This window comes from Cydia fagiglandana, chromosome 1 (genome assembly GCF_963556715.1).
Source record: "Cydia fagiglandana chromosome 1, ilCydFagi1.1, whole genome shotgun sequence".
NCBI classification, from domain to species: domain Eukaryota; kingdom Metazoa; phylum Arthropoda; class Insecta; order Lepidoptera; family Tortricidae; genus Cydia; species Cydia fagiglandana.
Genome location: NC_085932.1, coordinates 30,563,237 through 30,586,022, shown reverse-complemented (window position 1 = coordinate 30,586,022; position 22,786 = coordinate 30,563,237). Strand labels below are relative to the sequence as shown.

The window sequence follows — 22,786 nt, the reverse complement described above, 5'->3', positions numbered from 1 at the left end:
CGTTATTTTTTTTCTTTCAGTACAAACGGTATTTCTTGTATTTGGATTTAGTTATTGCAGAGTATTACCATATAAAATTAAATTACATTAGTATAAGCATTAAATATTAGTAATTTTTAAACTAAAACATTATTTTTGAACAAACGTGAGAACCTCAAAAAATGGTCTTACTAGACGAAAACATATGCATCGGGGCTCGTACTACTTTGAAAATCCTTTTATGTCGTCAATATACTTTACCAAGTTAATCATCGAAATAAAAGTTGTAATAAACTTTAAAGAAAGCTAAAATAAGCAAATATAAAAATAGCAAATATAAAAGACTATGAAACAGATGTAAGTAGTGAAACAAAACATAAAAATGAAGGCAAAAATCCGCAAGAAAACAAAACTCAATAGGAAGACGCTCACGATAAAGCCATTATGCTTTCCGAAATTGATATACATCTAACGCGTAACAACGCATCATATGCCAAATACCCATTTAAAAATCCTCAATCTGCTGTAGCAAATCCACCGACATTCGCTATATAGGTAAAACCCGGTTTATCTAATAATAAATCCCACTGGTATTTCCGACGAAATGAGATGGGAGTCATATTTCCATAAGATTACAGTATCGGGGTCGGCACCTTTGAATTAGATTTCACTGGTAAATTGCTTCGAGAATTAATGTTGGCGATAACAGTGTCAAAGCTGTTTACCAAAGATTTCTGAAATGTTATGTAAGATATTTAACGGATTTCCTCTGCTTTAAAAAAATAAAGTTAGAATTCGAAATTTCCTGTTTTTACAAGTTATTATGCCTCTCTTTGCTACATATTTTAGACTCCAGAAAAAGGAATGCTTTTCATTTCCTTGAGATAATTTTTAAATTCCGTAATTTCCGTATGCTCTTAATTCTTGGCTCAGTGATGAGTTTATAATGATAACATAAAACAAAACATTACACTAAATTAACATTATCTAACTAACTAGTTTATTCGCTTTCACGACATCACAGTGTCAAAGCATTTTGAATGTGTTATTAAACTGCAGTGAAATGACTTTCCAACGCCAAGTTAATAGTGTTAAGACCTTGCCTGAAATGCCTAACTAGCTGAATTACGTTAGCGTTAGCGCGAATAGCTTTTAAAACTTGTTTAGCTTAAGCTCCACTTCGTTAGTCGGATAAATCGAGCTTTGTCAAGCTCTGAGCACTAATAGGCTCCGTAAATCTTTGTGCGCGTTTAAAGTTATTACTTTGTTTGTGGTGTCTCTTGTATAATTTATTTTAAGGCTTTTTACATGTTGACTCTTCTCGGGCAGCAAGAAGTTCTTTCTTGTACCTATTTACATTTCAGTCATTCTACTAATGTCTTTATTCTCGACTCATGGCAGAACTGACAGTCACCTGCGGTTTCACAATCGTCTTTCAGTCATCTCTGCTTTGAGGTGTATAGTCATATTCATAGATTATAAATCAGAATCTTTAGGTCTAGCCCGACTACTTCGGTCAAAGTGAGAACGGTCAACGACAGAACGTGGCAGAAAATGGCGCCCAACATGGGGCCTCCTAAAGGGGAATTTGATGAATGAGTGATACAAGCGATTTCCATTAAATGTGAGCGTTAATGCGTTATACGGTTATAGGCAAGGCAAGCATAAATCATGAGTTTCAAAGCTATTTTGCATAACAAATTTACTTTCTAAATCTGAAACTCGTTTTAATTGGCCATTTATCACAAATAAGAAGTGTAGGTACTTTAAATGACGTTAACAATGGCAACGTAATAACAATAATTAAAATTGGAGAACCAAAGGACCAATAAAAACAGACAAGCGTTCATTGCGTAAATTTCAACAACAGGAACAATAATTTGTCAAAAATAAGTACAATTTTATTAGCAAGCAAAATTAATCCAATTAGGAATACTTGTTCACTGTCAGTCCGATAGCTAAAGTAAAAGAAACAGTAATTGAATTCACTGGGTTGAGAAATTTAAAGAAATTTCGGGAATTTCTAGATGTAAAGACGTTTATTAGTAGGAAAAGTTATAAGGATAATCACCTTTAAAGGTGGACTTAAAGACCCTTTCATTATTTCGAGGCTTATTTAATGGACACAGTTAATCAAAACAACAGGGGAAAACGAGGGAGGACAAAGGAATCCCCAGGATTATGGCGTTATGGTAAACATTATTATATATTTATTCAAAGTCAAAGTCAAATAATTTATTTATAAACCTAGGTAACAGAGTTGGTACAAAAATATGTGAGAACGCTAATGGAAAGTAAATGCAATAAGAAACCCAAAAAAGTTTTTTAACATAAAAATCACACATAGCAAGACTTAATAAATAAATAAAAATATATCACATGGAATACAACTTTTACCTCGTAAATCTGCCTTATTCGTGTGTAATAAATGAATCTACTAGTTTGAAATTCAAAGTTTTTACCATCAAAGTGTAATGATGTACTTTTTAATTAAAATTGGTCACTCCTTTTACCCTTTTCTCGGACATCAATCGGATTATAAAAGATATAACATAGCTAATAAATAGCTTCAGCATCAGAATTGATAGAGCAACCGTGATAAGACCGGATTCTAAAAAGCAAAAGAAATTTTATCAATGTTACATCTTTTTTTCATAAAACATTTAAGATCCAATCATAATTCATAAAAATCAGTCTTCAGAAAAGAAATTTCAAATCAAATTACCTCACGCACATTTATATTACGTACTCGGCATGTAACTTATTCTCATAAAATATACAAAGATACTGTAACAATGCTTTGCAGTCAGAATTGTTTAACAATGCTGTACATTAAAATTGTACTCTACCCAAAGACTTCAAGGTTCATATTGCAGTTGAAGAGAATTATGAAATTGCAGTAGCTACTCGATAGTAATTAGTCTGGCGACGTCAAACGTTTCCATGATAACGTTTATTCTCGTTGGAGTCCCTGTAATTCAAAACTAATGGTCTTCTGTTTTCTGTCTGTTATTTAATTATTATTATACTCGTATATTATTTTAATATTCTTGTTGCTTTGTCTTTTTGAATGCAATTTTGCTTGAGGTTACTTTCATTTTAAAAGATTGGGAATTTTACAATTATAAGATAAATATGTAGTTTTGGCGAAAATATATGGTAAGGTTATTATCATCACATTTCATAAAAGATGTAAACATACTAACCAAAGAAATGTCATAATAAATCAAATCAAATTAGTCGAATTAATAGTTACCTACTTGAAGTAAGCCGTGGTCCGAGACAAATATCAATAAGTGCAATAAATGCTTCTGTATTTCGGGAATGACTATATTTTCATTTAAATTAAGCAGTTCAACTTGTCGCGTAAAATACGTACGTGTCAACGAAAAAGCTTCTAGTAATTTCATACAACAGAGCTATTCTAACTAAAATTACTAGATAAAAGCCCGTTGATAGAAAAACCTCAATTCCTTTGAGCCTAAATCCGCCTCTTCAACCTCAGCGATATCTTTTACTCCCAGGCCTCTATTTAACGAGAAGGTCACCGGCGAGAATAAAAGCCGCCGGCAAAAAATAACAGGCCAAAGCTTTAGGTCACGAAAATTGGACCACTGATTCAGTGCCATTTATTATTCAATGTCAATTAGGCATGGCAGTGAAGCATTCGACGCCAGCTGGGTTTTAATCAAGTCTTCGTTATTTCAATTCATAATTTTAGTATTGTCTCATTTTATATTTTTACCATAAGATTTTTGACTTGTTTTCTGTGATACTCGTATTAATAACGTTACAGACATTAAATCGATGCTAAATTACGGCTCATTTCATAAAGAGTATGGGTAAATCTAAATATCTTAACAAACGGTAATTTCAACGAGAGCCAATGAGTGACATCATAAGATCATAATTGTCACATACTCATACTTTAATCATTTAATAAAAAAAATACATAAAATACTTACGTGTATCTTTCTAACAAACTCAAATGTCAAAATGAGAGACGAGGGTTAACTAATTACAACTAAAATAGTGTTGATAGACGTTTATGAATAATAATAAAATGTTTCCCAGAACAGAACGGCAATGGGGCGAGATGAAATGTACGGGGCAATGGGCAATGGCGCGGGTGATGTATTCGGGCAAAATGTAGCGAAATCTCGCACAACTAGTGTAATAAAACGAATTTATAGTTGCAGGATTCATTCAATTGGTATGCAAATTGAGCAGATAAGCTATACAGAAAACAAATATCAAGCCCATAAAATGTAGTACTTATATAGGAAGATAATAATAATAAAAACATCAGATTCTGTGATTCCTTATCACACCATAGAAAAAACAGTAAGAGGATATTTAGGACACTTGTTTAAATGGAAATAAATGCTAAAATATCATCAGAACACAACTCCAATGAAATAATAAATCCCGAAAACTTGCCATCTTTTTTCTTCAAGAAATCTATTGCTGGACATAGATATTATTTTCAAAGAAAAGCGACAAATTACTTGTATTCGTTTGGTTACCTACGAAAAGTGAATGGAGGCCCGTAATAATTGGGTCAAAGCGATCGCACAAAAGGGAGACATGAAATATCACCTGATCGCTTTTACAGCAACCACCATCCCACAACAGTTGTTTGGAAATGTCAACTTTACTGTTCACATAACAAGGTTGACATTGGTGAGATGGAAAAAGTACGAAACGATGTTAAGAGAGTAAGCAGTGGTTTTATCGTGCACTGCTTGGCATTCATTTATGTTGATGGCGCGTATCGTATTTATATGGAAGCTGATGGGGAAGGGAATGGAAGAATATGTGACAGAGCAACAGATAAGGGTGTTGGGCGGTTAAAACATTAAATGGGGTTTTTGTTTCATCAATACTGGATAAAAGAACAAGAAAGGATGGTCACTTAATCAATATCAAGAACATCTTGAATCGGATAAAACTTGTGTTACAATTAATTTTCTAGATAGACTCAGGACGAAAATAAAATAAATCTACAAATGAACATTTTACGAAGAGTAATGGTATATAATTTAAACATTTTAGGTGCTCGAGTACAAAAAAACACAACGTGACAGAAGATAAACAAAAAAGGGGTTGGGACGTATCTCATTAAAAATGTTCCACAATAACGCCCCGATTCTATTTTGGTAAAACGCCACCGAATTAACCCTATACAGGAGGGCTTCGGCCAAAATAGAATTAACAATGAAACGTTTCCAAAGGCTTCGCTTTCAAAGAAACGAGTCAATTTCGTTTAATTCTGAATTACATATTTTTTTACCTCGTTTCACCTTTCACCGCCTTTACTTTATCGATTCATGGCTGCGTACAATTAATTTACCTATCTTCTTATCATGGAAATACTTTTCTTCGTTTCTCAAATTTCAGCAAAAAAATGATAAAATTATAATGTACACAATAATGTTCGAATTTTCAACAAATATCAACTTAACTCCTCCAGGTTTTAAAACTGAATTTAGCACAGAAAATGTAAGATTATAAACAAAGCAAAGAATCTAAGTAAAGCTTAAAATAATATATCCCTAGCAATAATGCACAATATTCAATTTGAAGGAATATCTCAAGTATCTCAACTCGAAGATCCTAGCTCCCTTGCGGTATAAGGTTTAAGTGAAGTCAGTGAAAGAAGAAGAAGATTTGAAGATTTAACATTCCTGAACATATTTGTAGGAGAATTTCTATTCATAAAATTGTGTATTCAATTCTTAGTCCCAGAGGTATATTTCAACGCAGAATTATCCGAGCTTAGGCGGGTAAAAAGGGACTGCATTATTGCTTTTGAGGCAGTAACAATATATACATATATTTTATAACTATTCCCGCAATATTAACTCTAAATGTAATTTTTTTAGAATATATTTTTGTTATCAATAAATGATCGTATCGTGTCGTTTTACTATAGTGAATTTGTGTTAGATGTTTTGCTACATTTGGCATTTATAGCTTGCTAGTGCTAATTTTATATCTTTTACATTTAATATAGTACGAGTAAATATTATTAATATTTACTTTGTTATTGTGTTCTTCAACATTATTCTAATAAGATTCAATTCCGAAGCTTAACTTCTTGTCTAACAAGTTGTTAGGATTAATGATCATATTGTTGTATTAGGATAGCGCAGTGTCATGTACTCTACTAATATATCTGATACGTACTTAGCTACATACGTATGCATGTATAACGCAACGTGCTCACTAATAAACGCGATCAGCAACAGAATTTGCACGTGTATTCTCTGCGTCCTAACCACAAACCTAACTAAAGCATTCTCCAATGTCTGTAACAACAAACGAATTAAATCCAAACCAAAGGATATGAGCACAGCGAACTAAATAGCATTGTCGCAAAACCTTCAAACTCCCAAGTCCGCACAGAATCCAATTTGTAAGTCCATTACGTGAGTCCGGTCACACTGCAATCTCGCCGCAACATTGTATAATACATTACCATACCTTACAGGAACTGGGGCAGATTTTGCTTATGCGAAGTGGAGAAAACTGTTCACCTAGTTTCTAGAATTTAGCTTGTCATGCGAATTGTGCGTTTGCAAAACTTGGAAAAGTTTTATTCGTGAAGCAGTGACATTGCTAGTGATGAAGCCCGGAAAGATTTAACTTTGGAAAACCCAACTGGCGTAATGTGGCTAAAATTGGGAAGACAGGAGTTTGCTATTGTCTGAAAACAAAACCCTTTTTGGGTCGCCGAGCCAGTAAAAATAGTTATAACTACCATTAACAAACTGCCAACGTTAGTACCAACCAGATACTCAGACTACAGATCCACGTGTGAAAAAGATGCCTGCGATTGTAACTCACATAGCGGAAGACACAAAATAGATAGGAAAAGCGCCATTTGATTGAGGAAAGTATTATTTAATACAATGCTCAATATTTTCTTTGATAATATTATTGTTTATCTTCAACAGCACATATTTACACTACATTTTCTTCAGAGATGCCTGACTGCAAAAGCCGCCATTTTTGTCCCCAAATATTTATTTACACAACTTTTTTTTTTCGGAGGCTTTTAATGTAGAAGAATGACTCGACTAAAACATTTATGGTATCATACTTTCACAGAATCCCATAGACAAAAGCTACACTATAATATACACCTACTGATTTCACAACTATCGACACCGGAATCTTCATAGGAATACATCAATAAGGATATGACTGTTTCTCTTTTACCGTCTATCATGTTTCACGTCGCGCACTTGCATACCATCGCCCAGGCTCAGACAGTTAACTGACAGTAAACCTTATTACAAAAGGCATAAGGTCCGCCGATGGACAGTTAAGAGTGTTGCTTTTTGTACCTACTTGTTGAAACGAGGTGGCCACTATGATAGACGAAAGAAACGACCATCGTAAGCCCAAAGAATTTCACAAGGAAAAAAGTGAGCAGTATTCTATCGTGTCATGTTTATACAAGATTTGTCCGTAACGATGACAACGCTAGAGGATTACAAGTAAGCCTAACGGCACGAGAAATCTTTTGCGCGACGATATTTTATCTAATAATAACAAGTTCTCGTAAAGGGGTTTTTCTTATGCGCACTTCTCGTGAAAATGTTTAGGAGGTTTACAAAACCGACTATTAAACTAAAAATTATGTGTTTGGGTAAATGTTCAGAGCGTTTGAAAAGTTACCTCTATTTAGGTGACTTAAATTATTTGAAAGTGGTTACTAAACTTGCCGAGGCGGATAGCTTTAACCGTTTATTTCTGTAACTGAAATTACATTAGTATTTTGGACATTAATTCGACATCAACATAAGAGCGACGCATATCGAAATCACATTTCTTTATACGCCTTCAAATATTTGATATGCGTCGACACGAATCAAATAAACCCTGCTAAAGCTGCTCGGAAGAGCACTCCAATATAATCAATATGACATTAATAAGGTCGGAATCTGGGCCAAGTTCGCGTGCCCGATCATATCTAGGTCACAGCGCAGCTCTTCCGATCTCGATACTGAGAATCCTAATTCACTTGGCCGTTGTGACTAGGAATCATTGAAACCGTCAAGACACGAATAGGGTCAATGTTAGTTGTCATTAGCGCGGGCGTCTCGCTCGCACTAATACCTACCTACATGTAAGGACAAGTCACAGCGAAATGAATGCGCGAATCATAACTGATTTTTCGGCTTTGACTGCTCACTCGCTCAGTCCTAAATCCTAATAGACAACAACGCGCGCTGTCAACGTGCGCGTGCCGCGGTTAAATACGTGAAATCGGCATGATATGAAGTCACAGTTTTGTCTTAGCAACGAGGTACTGTGTATTTTTAGGTAGATGGATTAGATAGAAGTTTCTTACGAATAAACCGAGCAAAACTAAATTCAAACACACGATGCTTATAAAAAGTGAAACAGTACGAGCTACGCCATTGTCGATGTATTTTTAGCGTGAAAGTAACGATCGTTTATTATTCACGCCTTTGTATGGGCATTGTTGGAACTGTCCACTGAAGTGTGATTCCCATCGCTCGAGCGAGTTGTGGTTGTGGGCGAGTAGGTATATTTAAAGCGTGAGTGTAATGGCTCCTCTACACTATCGGCGGTGATAGACGATGACTGGTGTGGACGATAGTGTAGAGGGCACACCGTTCGTCCGGCAGTTTTCTCAATTAGTAAATTAATTATTTTTATTCTGATATTCAGTGTATGTTCGAATTGGCCTACAAGTCGAGTAAAGATTAGGGCTTCAAAAACTTGAGGTCCGACTCTTGAATCTAAAAAACTGCGTGAAGTAAACTTGACGACTCGAAAGTCATGACCAACACTACTTGACACAAAATTTAAGACCACCCTATACTGGATGGACCAAGAACTCTGCTCGCTCTTACTAGTGTTGCTTTTGGGAATACACGTTTCAAACGTTGAACGGCCAAGTTTTTAAAAAAGGAACAGACAGGCGAGCCCTTTTGCATACTAAATGACGTTGCTGGGAATAGTGACGGTGATGGTCGTTTTCTTATTATTTAACTGACTGTGACTGTTTTTTTTTCACAAAAGAGTAAATCATTGAACGGCTAATTCTTTAAGAAAGGAACTGGACATACACACGGAATAGAGACAGATATGTTTAAGTTTTAACTTGTGAAGTATATTTACTTCAAATGATTTATAGCAAAATGTCCTAAAGCTACGATTTCTAAGAATGCTACGTAATAATGCTACGTGCTACGGCGTAGCGCTACGAGACATAACCACTTCAGTAAAGATCACGGCGCTTTGGTAATACAATACCCTATAATAACTAGGAGGCCAATCCGAATGTACATTTGACATAAAAATGATATCATCTAAATCAGCGGTCGGCAACCTGCGGCCCGCGGGCCGCATGCGGCTCGTGAACTTGTCACTTGCGACCCGAGAGCCGCCTTGGCTATTTTGTATGTAATAGTGACAAACGACAATGTCTCATAAAGTCATAAATATTATCAAAGTACGGCCCGCGTCACCTCCGTTAACTACTATGTGGCCCTTGGCTGCTAAAAGGTTGCCGACCGCTGATCTAAACGATGTCAGTCGCATTTTGCTTGTACTTATTCGTACATGTATCGGCGCTAGCGAGACGCACAGGCGACTGGCGTGATTGATATCATTTCTATGTGACAATTTACCAACAACAATAAATTCAATTAGTTGTGTGACAAGCACAAAGTCACAATGTCAATCACATGGCTTACCGTGAAACACGCCCATCTAAAGTTTGCATCTTTATCACTCTTGCTTATTCGATCGACAGAGAGGCAGATAAAGAAATTTCGATTTTTGCGTTTCGCGGTAGGCCGCCTGTAAACAAACCGCCTTGGTGCATCAATGTCATAGTGAAAACATGTCAAAAAACTGTTTAAGGCCTAGTATATATAAGTTACTCTATGGTTTACTAAACAAACTAGTGCTGCACTCTGGCGGCAGAGCATAGCAGTAATACTCCCTATAGTTCCGGATTAAAGTAATTAAGTCACACTGCAAGCAACATGCGAGTATTGCATTGTCCGGCGTCTTGCGTCAGAGCTGCATTATGGCGCCCCAGTTGTCACTGGCATGCCGCCAGCACCTGAGACTGCCGCCGTTGCTGGCATCGTCATGTGGACATTTTTAAGGGGTCGACAGTTATCATGATTAGCCACTTGCACCATCCCACTAACCCGGGGTTAAGCGGTTAAACTGTACTGGTAACGATTTATAGAGTATTGCAGCCATTGTACCGGAAAGCAGTCGCGCGAAACTTATTGGACCGGGATGGCTGATGTACTATAGGTAATCAAATAGTGATTGAACCCGATCGGGCTAAGTTTGCACCGGCATGGCAATCTCGGCCGTGACAATATGTGGCTTTCCATCAGAGAAGGATCCCTATGCTTCATCTGCAATTAAGGACCTTTTTATCAGAATCTCTATTGTAAATTTTAGTCAGCGTTCGAGTTCGAATAGTAAGTTTTGTAAAATCGCTACCGGCCGTCCAACTGAGCTTTAGACAATTTAATCTAAATGGTTAGTAACCGTAATAATAAGTGTCAAATTGTACTGGTAACTATGGTAACTTCAGGTTTAACCGGTTAACCCCGAGTTAGTGGGATGGTGCAAGTGAATCTTAGTGGTTTTATGACTCTCAACATATATTCGTGTTAGAAAATATTGTTACAGGATTTATGTCTGAGCTTGTGCCCATGAACGTCAACGTTTTTATTAACCAACATAACAAGATAACCACGTCTGCCATCTACAACGAGAACATTGGTATAACCGGTAAACCCGTTGGAAGAGCTTAATCAGAGGAAGCACCGTCAGTGACAGGGATTACTCACAATCCAATTATTGACACGCTGTCCTCACTCTTGCTTGTTGGCAGAGATCGTGAATATATTAAGGTGTTATGCGAATATATTGGTTGATTCTCTCATTTCTGCCTCAGTGGAAAGGCAGCCTTAGCCTTATAGGCAGTCCCCGTACGAACGAAAGGTCATTAGGTTGAAGCCCGAAAATAAATCCCGGATTAACTACTTATGATTTTAAGTTTGAAAAGGTAAAGGTACAGTCACCTGCAATAATATGTTACACAATGAAGGCCGCAAAAATATCTGACACGATCTTATTCGTAGAGCCATAAGAGCGTGTCACATATTTTTGCGGCGTTCGAAGAGTAACATATTATTGCAGGTGACTGTACCTGCTAACTTACTTGTCATATAATTCTCCTTTATCAGGGGCTCAAGATCAATAATTGTGTAACATGTATGACGTAATCAAGGATCACTTTAGTAATCCTAGATCCCTTTACTAAGCAAACAGGGCTAAATCTACATCTAGCACAATTATCCTCCACAGTGCCACTATTTGCCAACCTCGGATCGCTTTAGCCCCGACCCGATTTCCAATCGAGACGCCAATTGGACCTCTGCTAATCTCATCATGATATGACACTGATATGTATCTGTTCGCCTGCTGTGACGCCTTCTGTGATCTATCTGTGACGCCTTTGATAGGCGGGTCAAGACAGGGATACGTGGAAAGGGAGGAGGGAGGCCTTTTACCCAGCAGTGGGATACTCTAGACCAGCGGTCGGCAACCTTTTAGCAGCCAAGGGCCACATAGTATTTAATGAAGATGACGCGGGCCGCACACCGCACTTTGGTAATATTTGTGACTTTAGCAGACATTGTCGTTCGTCAGTATTACATACAAAATAGCCAGGGAGGCTCGCGGGCCGCAAGCGAGAGGTTGGCGGGCCGCAGGTTGCCGACCGCTTCTCTAGACTCATATAAATATAATCTGTCAGTGTCAAAGTGATATTTCTTCAAGCTTCAACAACGCCACTTTTGACACTGACAGATAAGTATCATATCGGAAACAGATCGAAAAACTAAAATTCCAATGAGCCTGTTTGTCTCCGTACATTGACAAACCAACAGTTTCAAGTTAAATCTCCTTACTGAAAACGAGACTGTATATTAATGCGACTGTGTATATGTATAAAATGCACGGTCAATGTCGATCGATAACATGTCAATAGCAGATTAAGTTCACACTTCCAGAGTTCGAACATAGCTCCAGAACGTAAGTGCTCATTTAGAGGATACGGGGCGGGTTCAATTGATATTTGTTCTGCTTTAAGAGTATTAACAGCGACACTTAACTAATTGTAGACCGTATCTCCTCGCTATAAGGATCACGTTAGGTCAGTATGTAGCAAAGGCAAAGTGAGAGGCTGTGTCGTTATATTAAACGATGGGTTAAGTAGTACATGGCGTTAAGAGGAAAGTAAGGCGAAATGGGAACATTACGGCGTAATCACGGCGACAGGCCGGAAAAAGAGACAAGTATTAAAAAGGAAACTAAAAAGGATTCGATGATTCGAGCGAAAGCAGTAGTGCTGTCTCTGTCACTGTGAACTATATATTAGAGCGTAATGCAGTAGTGCTTTTTTTTTACACTTAAAGAAGAACTACACAGAAATAGCAGGAGAGAAACTACTAGGACTCCATACCAGAGTTCTAGGAGGGCCTCAATATCGCCGATTATACTCGCTACGCTCCAGTGGATAGGCAGCCTAAAAACTCGACTCAACTGAGGTCGAGCAAGCAATGAAAATTCGCCACCATCCCCCGACTTCAATTAGCTCGTTATTTTATCCTAACTAAGACCCAAGAAGCATAAACGGCAAAGAGTCTAACGGCCTGCGCGACTGACTCGGCTAAGACGAAAACCATAGGTGGGAACGAAACGTCCGACCGCTGTCTCGCTCCAACCTATGGATGATGTCGCCTTAGCCGAAGTCAGTCGCGCAATGTCGTGGCCAGGCCGTAATGGCTTTTACGCCCTTTTGGCTTAAAGGTATTGTTTCAACAAAGCAGCGAAATTTGGAAGTTAGAACTCTAAGAGCCTTCTTGGTAATATTGCTTCAGTTACGAATTACTTTGGCCGCTTTCATAAGGCAAAAAGTTTGGGGTTTCGGTTAAAATATACCTTCATTTTGTAGGCACTAATAATTCCTTTACATTTCAAGTTTTTTGTAGTAAAGTAAACATGTTTACAAAAAAGTTTGAACCAAAAGCTGCTACTTTCAATTATTTTCGAAATTCGTTATTCTACTCACGTTCCTCATCGGAAATCTAAAGCTATTTGTATAATCTGTTATCCCCGCATACGGCTAAAAGGGGGCGTTTTGAGTTTTAGAGGTTGGCTCGACGCCAGCCAGCTTTTATGGCTTTATCCTTCTTTTGGCTAACTGGCCATTTGCAATTTTGCGATGGTACTGATATAAGGAAGATATAAAACAGGGAAACTACGTTATCACTACACTTGCTTAGTAAGCGTGCTGTTTTACGCATGTGCAGCGGGCGCTAAAGTCCATTCTACTCCCACGGGAGTTAAAGTTTATTTTTTAATTATGTCACTGAATCACCCGAACCAATGTAGGTTCTAAGTAAATTACTTGTTAAAAGTCAAGGTATAAAATGCGTTTTACTTTCAAAATATTAACATTATGGATTCGCTTTAATTGAACTGTCAGCATCGATGCCCACCAATGTCGATCTACTGTCAGTTTTCCATTTTTCACTTTTTTTATTCAATGGTGTACTGTATTTCACGTTCACAATTCATAAAAAAAAACACACACACAAAAGAAAAAAAATAACAGATGTTATTACCCCATCCTGGCTACTGCATAGCGGGCCGATACGACTCAACGATAATGCGGCATTTTGAGTATGTCTTACTTAACCGCTACTATAGTTTGTTTTTTTTTAGCATTAGAAAGAACTTGCATGAAGGTAAGCGATCTTGACATGTCTTTTAATTGAAAAACGCTTTTTAAAAACCAAAAACTATTACTTATGAAAGCAGAAGAATATAAATGATCGTATTCGATTCATAATTGTTACATATTTGCGGTATCTTATTTTTAAAATGTGTTTTTCAATTAAAAGACATATCAAGATTGTTCATATCATAAGAAGACATATCTAATGCTAAAAAAACGAGGTATAGGTGATTATTATTGTAAGTGCTGTGTGTTTCTTTGTCGCTTTCTGATTTTGTTCCACTAACACTTTAATAACGATTTTAATATTGATTGTTACTAACCATTATGGGCGATTGTTGTCTTTAAATAAATAAATTGAATTATTCCAAATACTCACGTTTTCCTCGACGGTCTTCTTGATCTTGGCGCTGGCCTCGCTGACCTTGGCGCCCGCCTTGTTGACGGCCGAGTACAGGAAGTTCCCGAGGGACTTGGCCCCGGCCACGGCCTTCGTCGTCACTGTGGAACACTTGCCTATTAGTCGATACAATAAAAATGGCTATTCTCACTGGGGAGACACTCCTGCTTCGGTCGAACTCGGCTCCGTTCGGCTCAGCATTGCTCCGAGCAATTATTAGGGTTGGCACCACTTGACTTCCTTTTGCGTGCACGACCACAGATAAGATAATCAATAGAATTTTGACAACCCTTAATAGCTGAAAGGGATAGTGCCATATATTAGAAAGGGATAGCATGATTCGACTATTATTGGTAGTACTATTATTTCTTCTGTGCTATTGTGCAAACTTAAACAAAACCCAGAGCCCCGCAAAGGCAAAACCAAAACCGAATGGAAAAGGATTTGGATGTTTTATAAAGAAATGTGTTCAGCAGGCGCACAGTCAGCAGCAGAAGTTGCTAAACGGGAGACGTGTTCAAAATTATCTTGACACGCTCTTATTCTCTTAACAATAAAGTCGCGTCATGATCATTTTGAACACCTAGCTCGCTTAGCAACTTCTGCTGCAGACTGTATGATGGACAGCGTTGTCCAAGTGTTAAAAACAATTAAAAAACCGGGCAAGTGCGAGTCGGACTCGCGCACGAAGGGTTCCGTACCATAATGCAAAAAAAAAAAACAAAAAAAAGCAAAAAAAACGGTCACCCATCCAAGTACTGACCCCTCCCGACGTTGCTTAACTTTGGTCAAAAATCACGTTTGTTGTATGGGAGCCCCATTTAAATCTTTATTTTATTCTGTTTTTAGTATTTGTTGTTATAGCGGCAACAGAAATACATCATATGTGAAAATTTCAACTGTCTAGCTATCACGGTTCGTGAGATACAGCCTGGTGACAGACGGACGGACGGACGGACGGACGGACGGACGGACAGCGAAGTCTTAGTAATAGGGTCCCGTTTTACCCTTTGGGTACGGAACCCTAATAATAGGGTCCCGTTTTACCCTTTGGGTACGGAACCCTAAAAACAACGATTGTGTGAGTCAAAACACCGCGCGATTGATAGGATAGAGACATGCAGATATTGACAATATCACTCATTTACGTCGACTAGTTCGACCATCATATCCGTATTTCTTCATTCTTCTTTGAGGTTAAGTAGAAGTTTTATAAAACAACGGGGGTTTAGCTAAAGGTAATGGATTAGTAAAATAAAGAAAACTAAAAATAATACTAACGCTCCTGCATATCGGGTACTTCGATGGCGTCAATCGACAACAACTTTTTGCCGGAGGTTTCTGGAATGTCGAAGAAACAAAACGGGGATAAAACAAAAGAAATAGCATAATATTAATACGGGTAGATAAAATAATGCACTACTTTCAAATATAAAGCAAAATCTACTATAAATAGCAGAAATCAAATCTAAATTGGAGCATAACTTTGGTAAGGTGAAATGAAAAACATATTTAGTTTTTACAAGGGAATCTCAAAAAAGAAGAAAATAGGTCCTTACTGCAAAAAGAACGGAAGATAATAGAACAGTCCTGTAGGGCTAATATGGTCGGCTCTTTATCATTTGTCACCATGTCTGTGACGTTCTGACAAATATGTAAGTGCGAAAGTGACGCATGGCATGATAGGTGATAAAAATGCGACCATGATACTGCTGCTGTTTCGTTTAAATAAATTATAAGTGGAAAACGTAATTTAAATCAATGTAAAGAATGGAAGCCTCTGAAAGCCTCAATCATGTACCTAACTGTGGTGTTTGATACATACCATTACCAACACCCTGAGGCTGCTCCTCGGTAGGGGTGCCGCCTGTGGACCCGGGTCTGCTGTCTGCGCCTCCGGTAGCGCTGCAAGCAAATACGTTAAAACTCGCCTTACTCCGCGCAACGGTAGGCGAATCGTTCCAAATGTTTCAATGTACATGGGATTCGAGGCGAGAGAGGTGGAAAGTGCGTCAGTTTGTCTTTGGTAAATCTGTTTTTTTTCTGGCGTTACGTTCTATATAACCAACATTTCGGATATTTAAATGTAAACTATTCGATCACTAATTTTTTATTTTTATTTAGAATACTAATGTGATATCATTAGGTATTAATCAGTGATAGAATTAGGTAACCCTAGCCCAGATAATAGGAAACATAGCGTTAAAATGTGTTATTGTCATCTGTAAGTTTTCAAGCATTCTCAGTATTCGAGCGTCGAACGACCGTTCCCTGGTCCTTGGGTAAGGGGCTGTCCATAAATTACGTCATCGATATTTGACGATTTTTGAACCCTCCCCCCCTATAATCATCCAAAAATCATGCTTCAAATGACCCCATTTCCTCCTACTTCATGCTACCGTCATCCGATGTCCAGACCCCCCCCCCCTAATTTGAAATGACGTAATTTATGAAAGCCCCTAGCCATGATAAAAACGAGGACAAAATGACGTACAATCCCCGCACCATCAATTATGCTTGGCCTTTACACCATAGGTTATGCTCGGTTACACTCCATTTACAAAGCGACAGGAAAGTGGAAGCTAGTCGATTAGTTAAATTGAACCTCCATTGTCCAAACACGTTCTAACAACCTTGCCCATTGTAGACCTTACGACTTCGAAATAAGGTTCACGAATGGTCAGTTTGTTAACAGTCAATATCATTCGATTGAAATTCAGTCAGTGAATGAATGGATTATCGTTGCGTAGTACGAACTGTAGTGTGATAATTACAGTGGGTGTTAACAACCTTCAAAGGCGTGTGCTTGGGGCGTAGGTACGAGACATTAATTTTTTTTAGCTACTGTTGAATGGGCTTATGCACAATATGTGACGCTTAAAAATTCTAGGCTAACGAAAGTTACCAAACACTTCCTGAATTAGGTACCAAACAAAATCGATAACTTCATTCATATGACTAAATTCAATCCACGAAGGAAGAAAGTCTTCAAAGTAAATAGCTTTATCGAATTTTGTTTCCAACAGAGTCACAGGAACTCCTGCCAAGAAACCGTACCATGGAAATCACGTTTGTGTTTTAAAACAACGTGCCGAAATAACATGAATAATAACTTGGTATGAACATTGAAGTGTACAAGATATATTTTTGTGTGATATTCGTTTTCTTTGCTAGAAATTGTAATGCAAAGAAAATAGGACGAGTAAAAGTTACACAACACCTTCAAACCTTCTACGTATGTCGGCGCCTAAGTTCCTGTGGCTCCTAAAATGAAAACCTACATGAACGTGTTTAGACAACTGAATCTTAAGTCGGTAAATAGACAAAAACTGATTTGATAGAATGCACAACAATGAGAAATAAAAAATGGGGTCTGAGCAGAGTCAATGAGTTCACGGAGGCGTGTTGGCTAGGAAATGATCTGTTATCAAATACTATGTTTCACTAGATTTTAGGAAAATCTGTTAGAATGAGTGTGTGAACGTTCCTATGTGTGTCTTTGGATTAATGGATATTGATATTACACTGCGTCGATTGAGGGTCGGTCGCCGCATCAAACACTATTCGTATTTGTACTTTAATTCGGCGACCGCATGGTGAACGACAGTGTAATAGCAACCTAAATCAGAATTGCGTGATTATGTGTACATCAAGTGAAAATACAGATTTCAGCATTTTTTTGCCCGGCTGAACAATTCTGCCGCGAATTTATCCCATTTTTATTCTTCACAACATCTGGATAGATTTCATTCATTGCGGTGATTTCGTTAGATCCTGTAGAGTAGATGACTAAGTTCTGACGCTGTAAAATAGTGTTAGTAAAATCCAAAATAAAAATAGTAAAAAAAAAATATCGCGTACAGAATACAGAATATGTTTTGGAAACAGCATTAGATCAATGCGACCAAATTCTAAACTGTGGAATGAACTGTCGCCCGCGGTATTTCCGGACTGATACGACCTTAAAACTTAAAACCAAGAAAAGAGCGTACTCCCATCTTGGGAGCGATCCAAGGACGACAGTAATTGCTTACCATCAGGCGATTCGTTTGATAGTTTGCTTCCTATATCATTAAAACGAAACCGTCGGCAGGAAATTCCGTATTTTTTTAACGGTTTTTTTACTGTTGGAAATAAAAGCTGCTTATGTATAAAGGATGAAGATGCCAATTATTTACAGTTAGGAAATTCCCGTAGGTGGATTAGGCGACATTGACCATATGGTTTTTAAAACACTGAAATATAATTTTCACTTGCTGCACAACATATTTGAAAGTCAGAACGAAATATTTATCAGATGTAAACTGCACTAGTGGTGTATGAGGTTATACTCTGTCTAAAATAGATAAAATGTTTTAATCCCAATGCATTGTCATAGAATTACAAAGATATAGTGTTAGAAAATCAAAAAATGCTAGTGAATACAATATTAAAAGCTTAAAAACCCTGTTAAAAAAAAATCTGTGTATATTTTTTATAATATTTTTAAACATGGCAACATCAAGAAATATATATGTGGTTGGTGATATTGGTTACAAAATGAAAGCAGCAAAATGATCATTGCATATTTGTGGCGAAAATATAAAAAAATGCGTGTTCAGTGCTCAAAGCTGAGACGCAAAGTGCCTTTGTAAAGCTTAGGATATAAGTATGCTGTTCCAGGTGACTTGCGATCTTTATGATGACTTTATTCAAATTCCTAAGGTCTGTGTTCCTTTAAGGTGGCAAATTTTAAAATTTATCTAAGTTCCTACCCTTCATTTTTTAGGGACTGAACTGTTAACCGACTGTTCAAAAATTCTTGACCTTTCGACTGACATACCGCTCCTGACGTGTCCTCGCGACTCCGTCATCAAAACTTCATAATTTGTAACTTTCATCATGATGAAAAAACGATTACCATATTTTAATGACGCTTATAACTAGCTCTAATTGTATAGTATTAAGTCCCATTTCAGTAAATACGTAATAACTCTAGTTTTGTTTGGCCTTTTATTAATATCGCAAAATCAATGTCAAAACCAAAATGACAATGTAAAACAGATCTAGAAATTAGAAGTTTCTATTTGCAGCCTTTTCTAATCCATGAACCAAACGCCACTGACGTCAGACGACATCGACAAATCAATACAGCATCAACAAAATCATCATAAAGACCCAGAAACAACACACCAAAGCTCAAAAAGTAAACTCATTTGTTCTGCCGCCCCTCGTACCTATTATACCTAGAGTTATCATCATCGTCCTTCTCCGGCTTGGGCTCCGCGGGCTCTGCGGGCTCCGGAGCCGGCTCGGCGACGTCGGTGGCGGCCTCGTTTTTCCGGAGACCGGGGATTGGGATTCCGGATCCAAGCCATCCAGTCATTTTGGACTGTACATTTGTGAGGAGCTCGAGTTTGCTGGCTCCCTTTGTTGGGCTGCAAATTGAAAAGGATTTGCGAAATTGGATCAGTTAGTAGTGGTCTTACTCAAGTTGCAGTATGGCTATCAACTACGGGAATAAAACCGAAAGTTTTAAAATATAAACAATTTATGGGTGGATCAACTTTTTCTTATCATTCATCAAGTAGCCCATGATTAGTCACCTGGGTTTAAAATAATATAGAATAGATTTTGTCTAAATTATTTTCGAACTGGTTGGCACTGTGAGCCTAATTATTAGTAGGTATATTGCCAGCAGTAAAGGTCATTGACCCCACATACCATAATAAGTGACATAATGCATTCAATGAATGTAGTTACTTCTAATGTTCTTCTAAGCGCCACTTGCACCATCCCACTAACCCGGGGTTAAGCAGTTAAACTGGTAAATTATACCCGTAACTATATAGTTACTCCAGTTTTAACCTAAAAACCCCAGGTGAGAGAATTGGCCACTTGCACCATTTCACTAACCCGGGGTTAACTGGTTAAAGCTGGGGATTCCATGGTTACCAGTACAATTTGACACTGGGTTAACGGTTTAACTGATTAACCCCGGGTTAATGGGATGGTGCAAGCGCTAAGAAGTTATCATGCAGCAGGATAGAGCATGTGGTCTTGAATGTTTGACTGAACTATAATCTAAACACTAATTAAGTAAATCAAGATAGATTAATTCAATTTAACAACCATTGAAGCTACTAAATGCAGCCAGATAAGGAGAATGGAGGACTTTCCAAATGGGAAGAAAGGATTCATTTATTTGAAGGTGATGTCAATCTATTTCAAGATAATCTTATTTCAAGGCAGAAACATAATTCTCACAAGAAGGCTTCAATTAAGTAAATGATGTTTAATACAACATTATTTAGTTATATAAACTTCAGTCAGATATTAATAAACATAGATGTACATATAAATTACTAAATTAGCTAACAATTTTTGATAACATATGGTTATCATTTCACATCCACTTATTCTCAATAAGGATGACAAATCTGCATAGATAACCACGTTTTCTAATTAGACTCCTAGCTCTAATGTTCTTGACCTAAATAGTCTGTTCGCTGGATCAATATTCCACCATAGTTATGCAAACAAATTTCACTGCATTGGATAGTTCAGCATATTGCAACTTGCAGCTGACTTCTAGAAACTTCAAGAGATTAAACACTAATTTAAGCTCAGGTTCTACGGTTTACACGCAGTTTCTCACGTGGATCGTTAAAATAAGGGTTTAAGGGGCTTACGTAAATAAAGTTTATTTGTTTTTTATCAACCGTACAGCGATAAGGATGCAACGAAAAATGTAAACAAAAGAATGTGCACCTCTGTCTTTCGCCTTCCGCCGTCGGCTCCCCCGTCGCTTCCTTCGTGGGGGTCGGGACTTCCTCGTCCTGGGGCTCCCCTTTCGCGGCCCCCATCCACGAACTAACCTGATTAGTAAGTCCTGAAAACATTTTCACTGCCACTAGCTAACCCGAAAACTACACAAATCACAAACACTCGACTATTTCACTACGCTGCGACAGTTTCGCACATGACACACCGGGACAGTCTGCGACACGGCCGTGGAAAGCGCGATCAGCTGAAAAACTAAAGGGAACCACGATCGACCAGGAAAATTCGACGGGTTTTCACTGCGCATGAAAACTTGCGCTTTTGCGCTATACGTTATTACGTTCGACGTTTTGATACTGCATAAAGATATGTGCTTTATTTCCGATTAAAAACTAATACTTAACAATATCATTAAAACTAACTATAAATTAAAGATTTAAAAACTAAACTAAAACTAAACTAAACTAAATTAATAAATGCATAAAGTAGTTTACTGCTATAGCATTGTATTGTAATGAAACTTAGCTAAAAAGCAATTTATTTTATATAAAGCAGAAATTTGGTTGGTCTTTTAATGTAAATAAATATCTCTTTAACCAAGCCCCCTACTCTGTCTGTTCTCTTTCACGGCGCAGCAACTAGTATCATGTCTCTCTCCTTGCTCTTTTAAAAATGCCGTTTGTCAAAAAAGGACAACCATACTGTTGACAAGATGGACTTCAAATCCAAGTGGCCCCTTTTTAGGCGACCCAGGTTGTGCATGTGTGCGTAAAAACGTATATGTGTGCTCTTTTAGGGATGTGAAAAGTCGATTTTAGTCATGTTATATATCGATAAACGCTACACAGCGGAACGAAATAGCGATTAATTGAAGCTTCAATATCTTCGTTAAACATAAGCATAATTGAAATGCTAATGGATAATGAATATATTATGATGTAATAAAATATTTCAATTATTGCGGACCACCTATTTTAGTAGGTATTTACGTATTTTAATTAAATATCTGAACTTTCCCTTGGTTCTCTCCTGGGGCGTGACTATAAAATTGTGATCTGATAACCACAATAAAGAATAAAAGCGTTTTTGTTCATTTTAGGTATAGTTAAACCTTTGAAGTAAAATTAAAATTGCAAGAAATGTCAATTAAAATTGCAAAGTGGGTCGCTTTGTTAATCGTACACTAAACAAAAAGTGGTCCCACTGACAGCTCGCTTGGAAGGCGTCTGTATCAAGGGCCCAACGTTTTCTGTTCTCTTTCAAGGCGCAGCAACTAGTATCATTTCTCTCTCCTCGCTCATTAAAAATGCCGTTTGTCAAAAAAGGACAACCATACTGTTGACAAGGTGGACTTCAAATCAAGTGTTGCCTTTCTTGATGCGCCCAGTCTGTATATGTGTGCGTAAAAGCGTATATGTGTGCTCTTTTAGGGATGTAAAAAGTCGATTTTAATCATGTTATATATCGATAAACGCTACACAGCGGAACGAAATAGCGATTAATTGAAGCTTCAATATCTTCGTTAAACATAAACATAATTGAAATGCTAATGGATAATGAATATACTATAATACCGGGTGTGGCCTGTAACACGAGCAAATAATTAAAACATAGATTGTACTCCTCAAACGGTGACACTTTAGTTCAACAACTTCTAAAAATTATGACGTATTTAGACTCCCTATTTTTCATATTCAATTACACAAACGGGTCTACCGCGATATAATTTCATTGTCCCTATTTTTCATACAAAATAAATATTATCTTCAATGGACGCCATTGCCATGCCATATCATTGTGATTGACGTTGCTTGTCACGCCTTAAA

At 37.5% G+C, this 22,786-nt stretch overlaps 1 protein-coding gene across 6 annotated transcripts in view; it reads right to left on the bottom strand.

Annotated features, from left to right (window-relative positions):
* The window catches only part of LOC134669398 (synapse-associated protein of 47 kDa), a 127,547-nt gene extending 106,254 nt beyond the window's left edge, over positions 1 to 21,293 (bottom strand). For 3 of the 6 annotated variants that reach the window (XM_063526922.1, XM_063526946.1, XM_063526957.1), the window contains exons 1-5: positions 20,949 to 21,293; positions 19,415 to 19,615; positions 16,024 to 16,103; positions 15,480 to 15,539; positions 14,178 to 14,299 (exon numbers count right to left, since the gene is read on the bottom strand). In XM_063526922.1, coding sequence (XP_063382992.1) covers positions 14,178 to 14,299; positions 15,480 to 15,539; positions 16,024 to 16,103; positions 19,415 to 19,615; positions 20,949 to 21,079 — 594 coding nt within the window. In that variant the 5' untranslated portion in view covers positions 21,080 to 21,293. The remainder of the gene's footprint in view (positions 1 to 14,177; positions 14,300 to 15,479; positions 15,540 to 16,023; positions 16,104 to 19,414; positions 19,616 to 20,948) is intronic. The other 3 variants (XM_063526926.1, XM_063526928.1, XM_063526937.1) reach the window with 3 other exon arrangements.
* Positions 21,294 to 22,786: the final 1,493 nt, after the last annotated feature.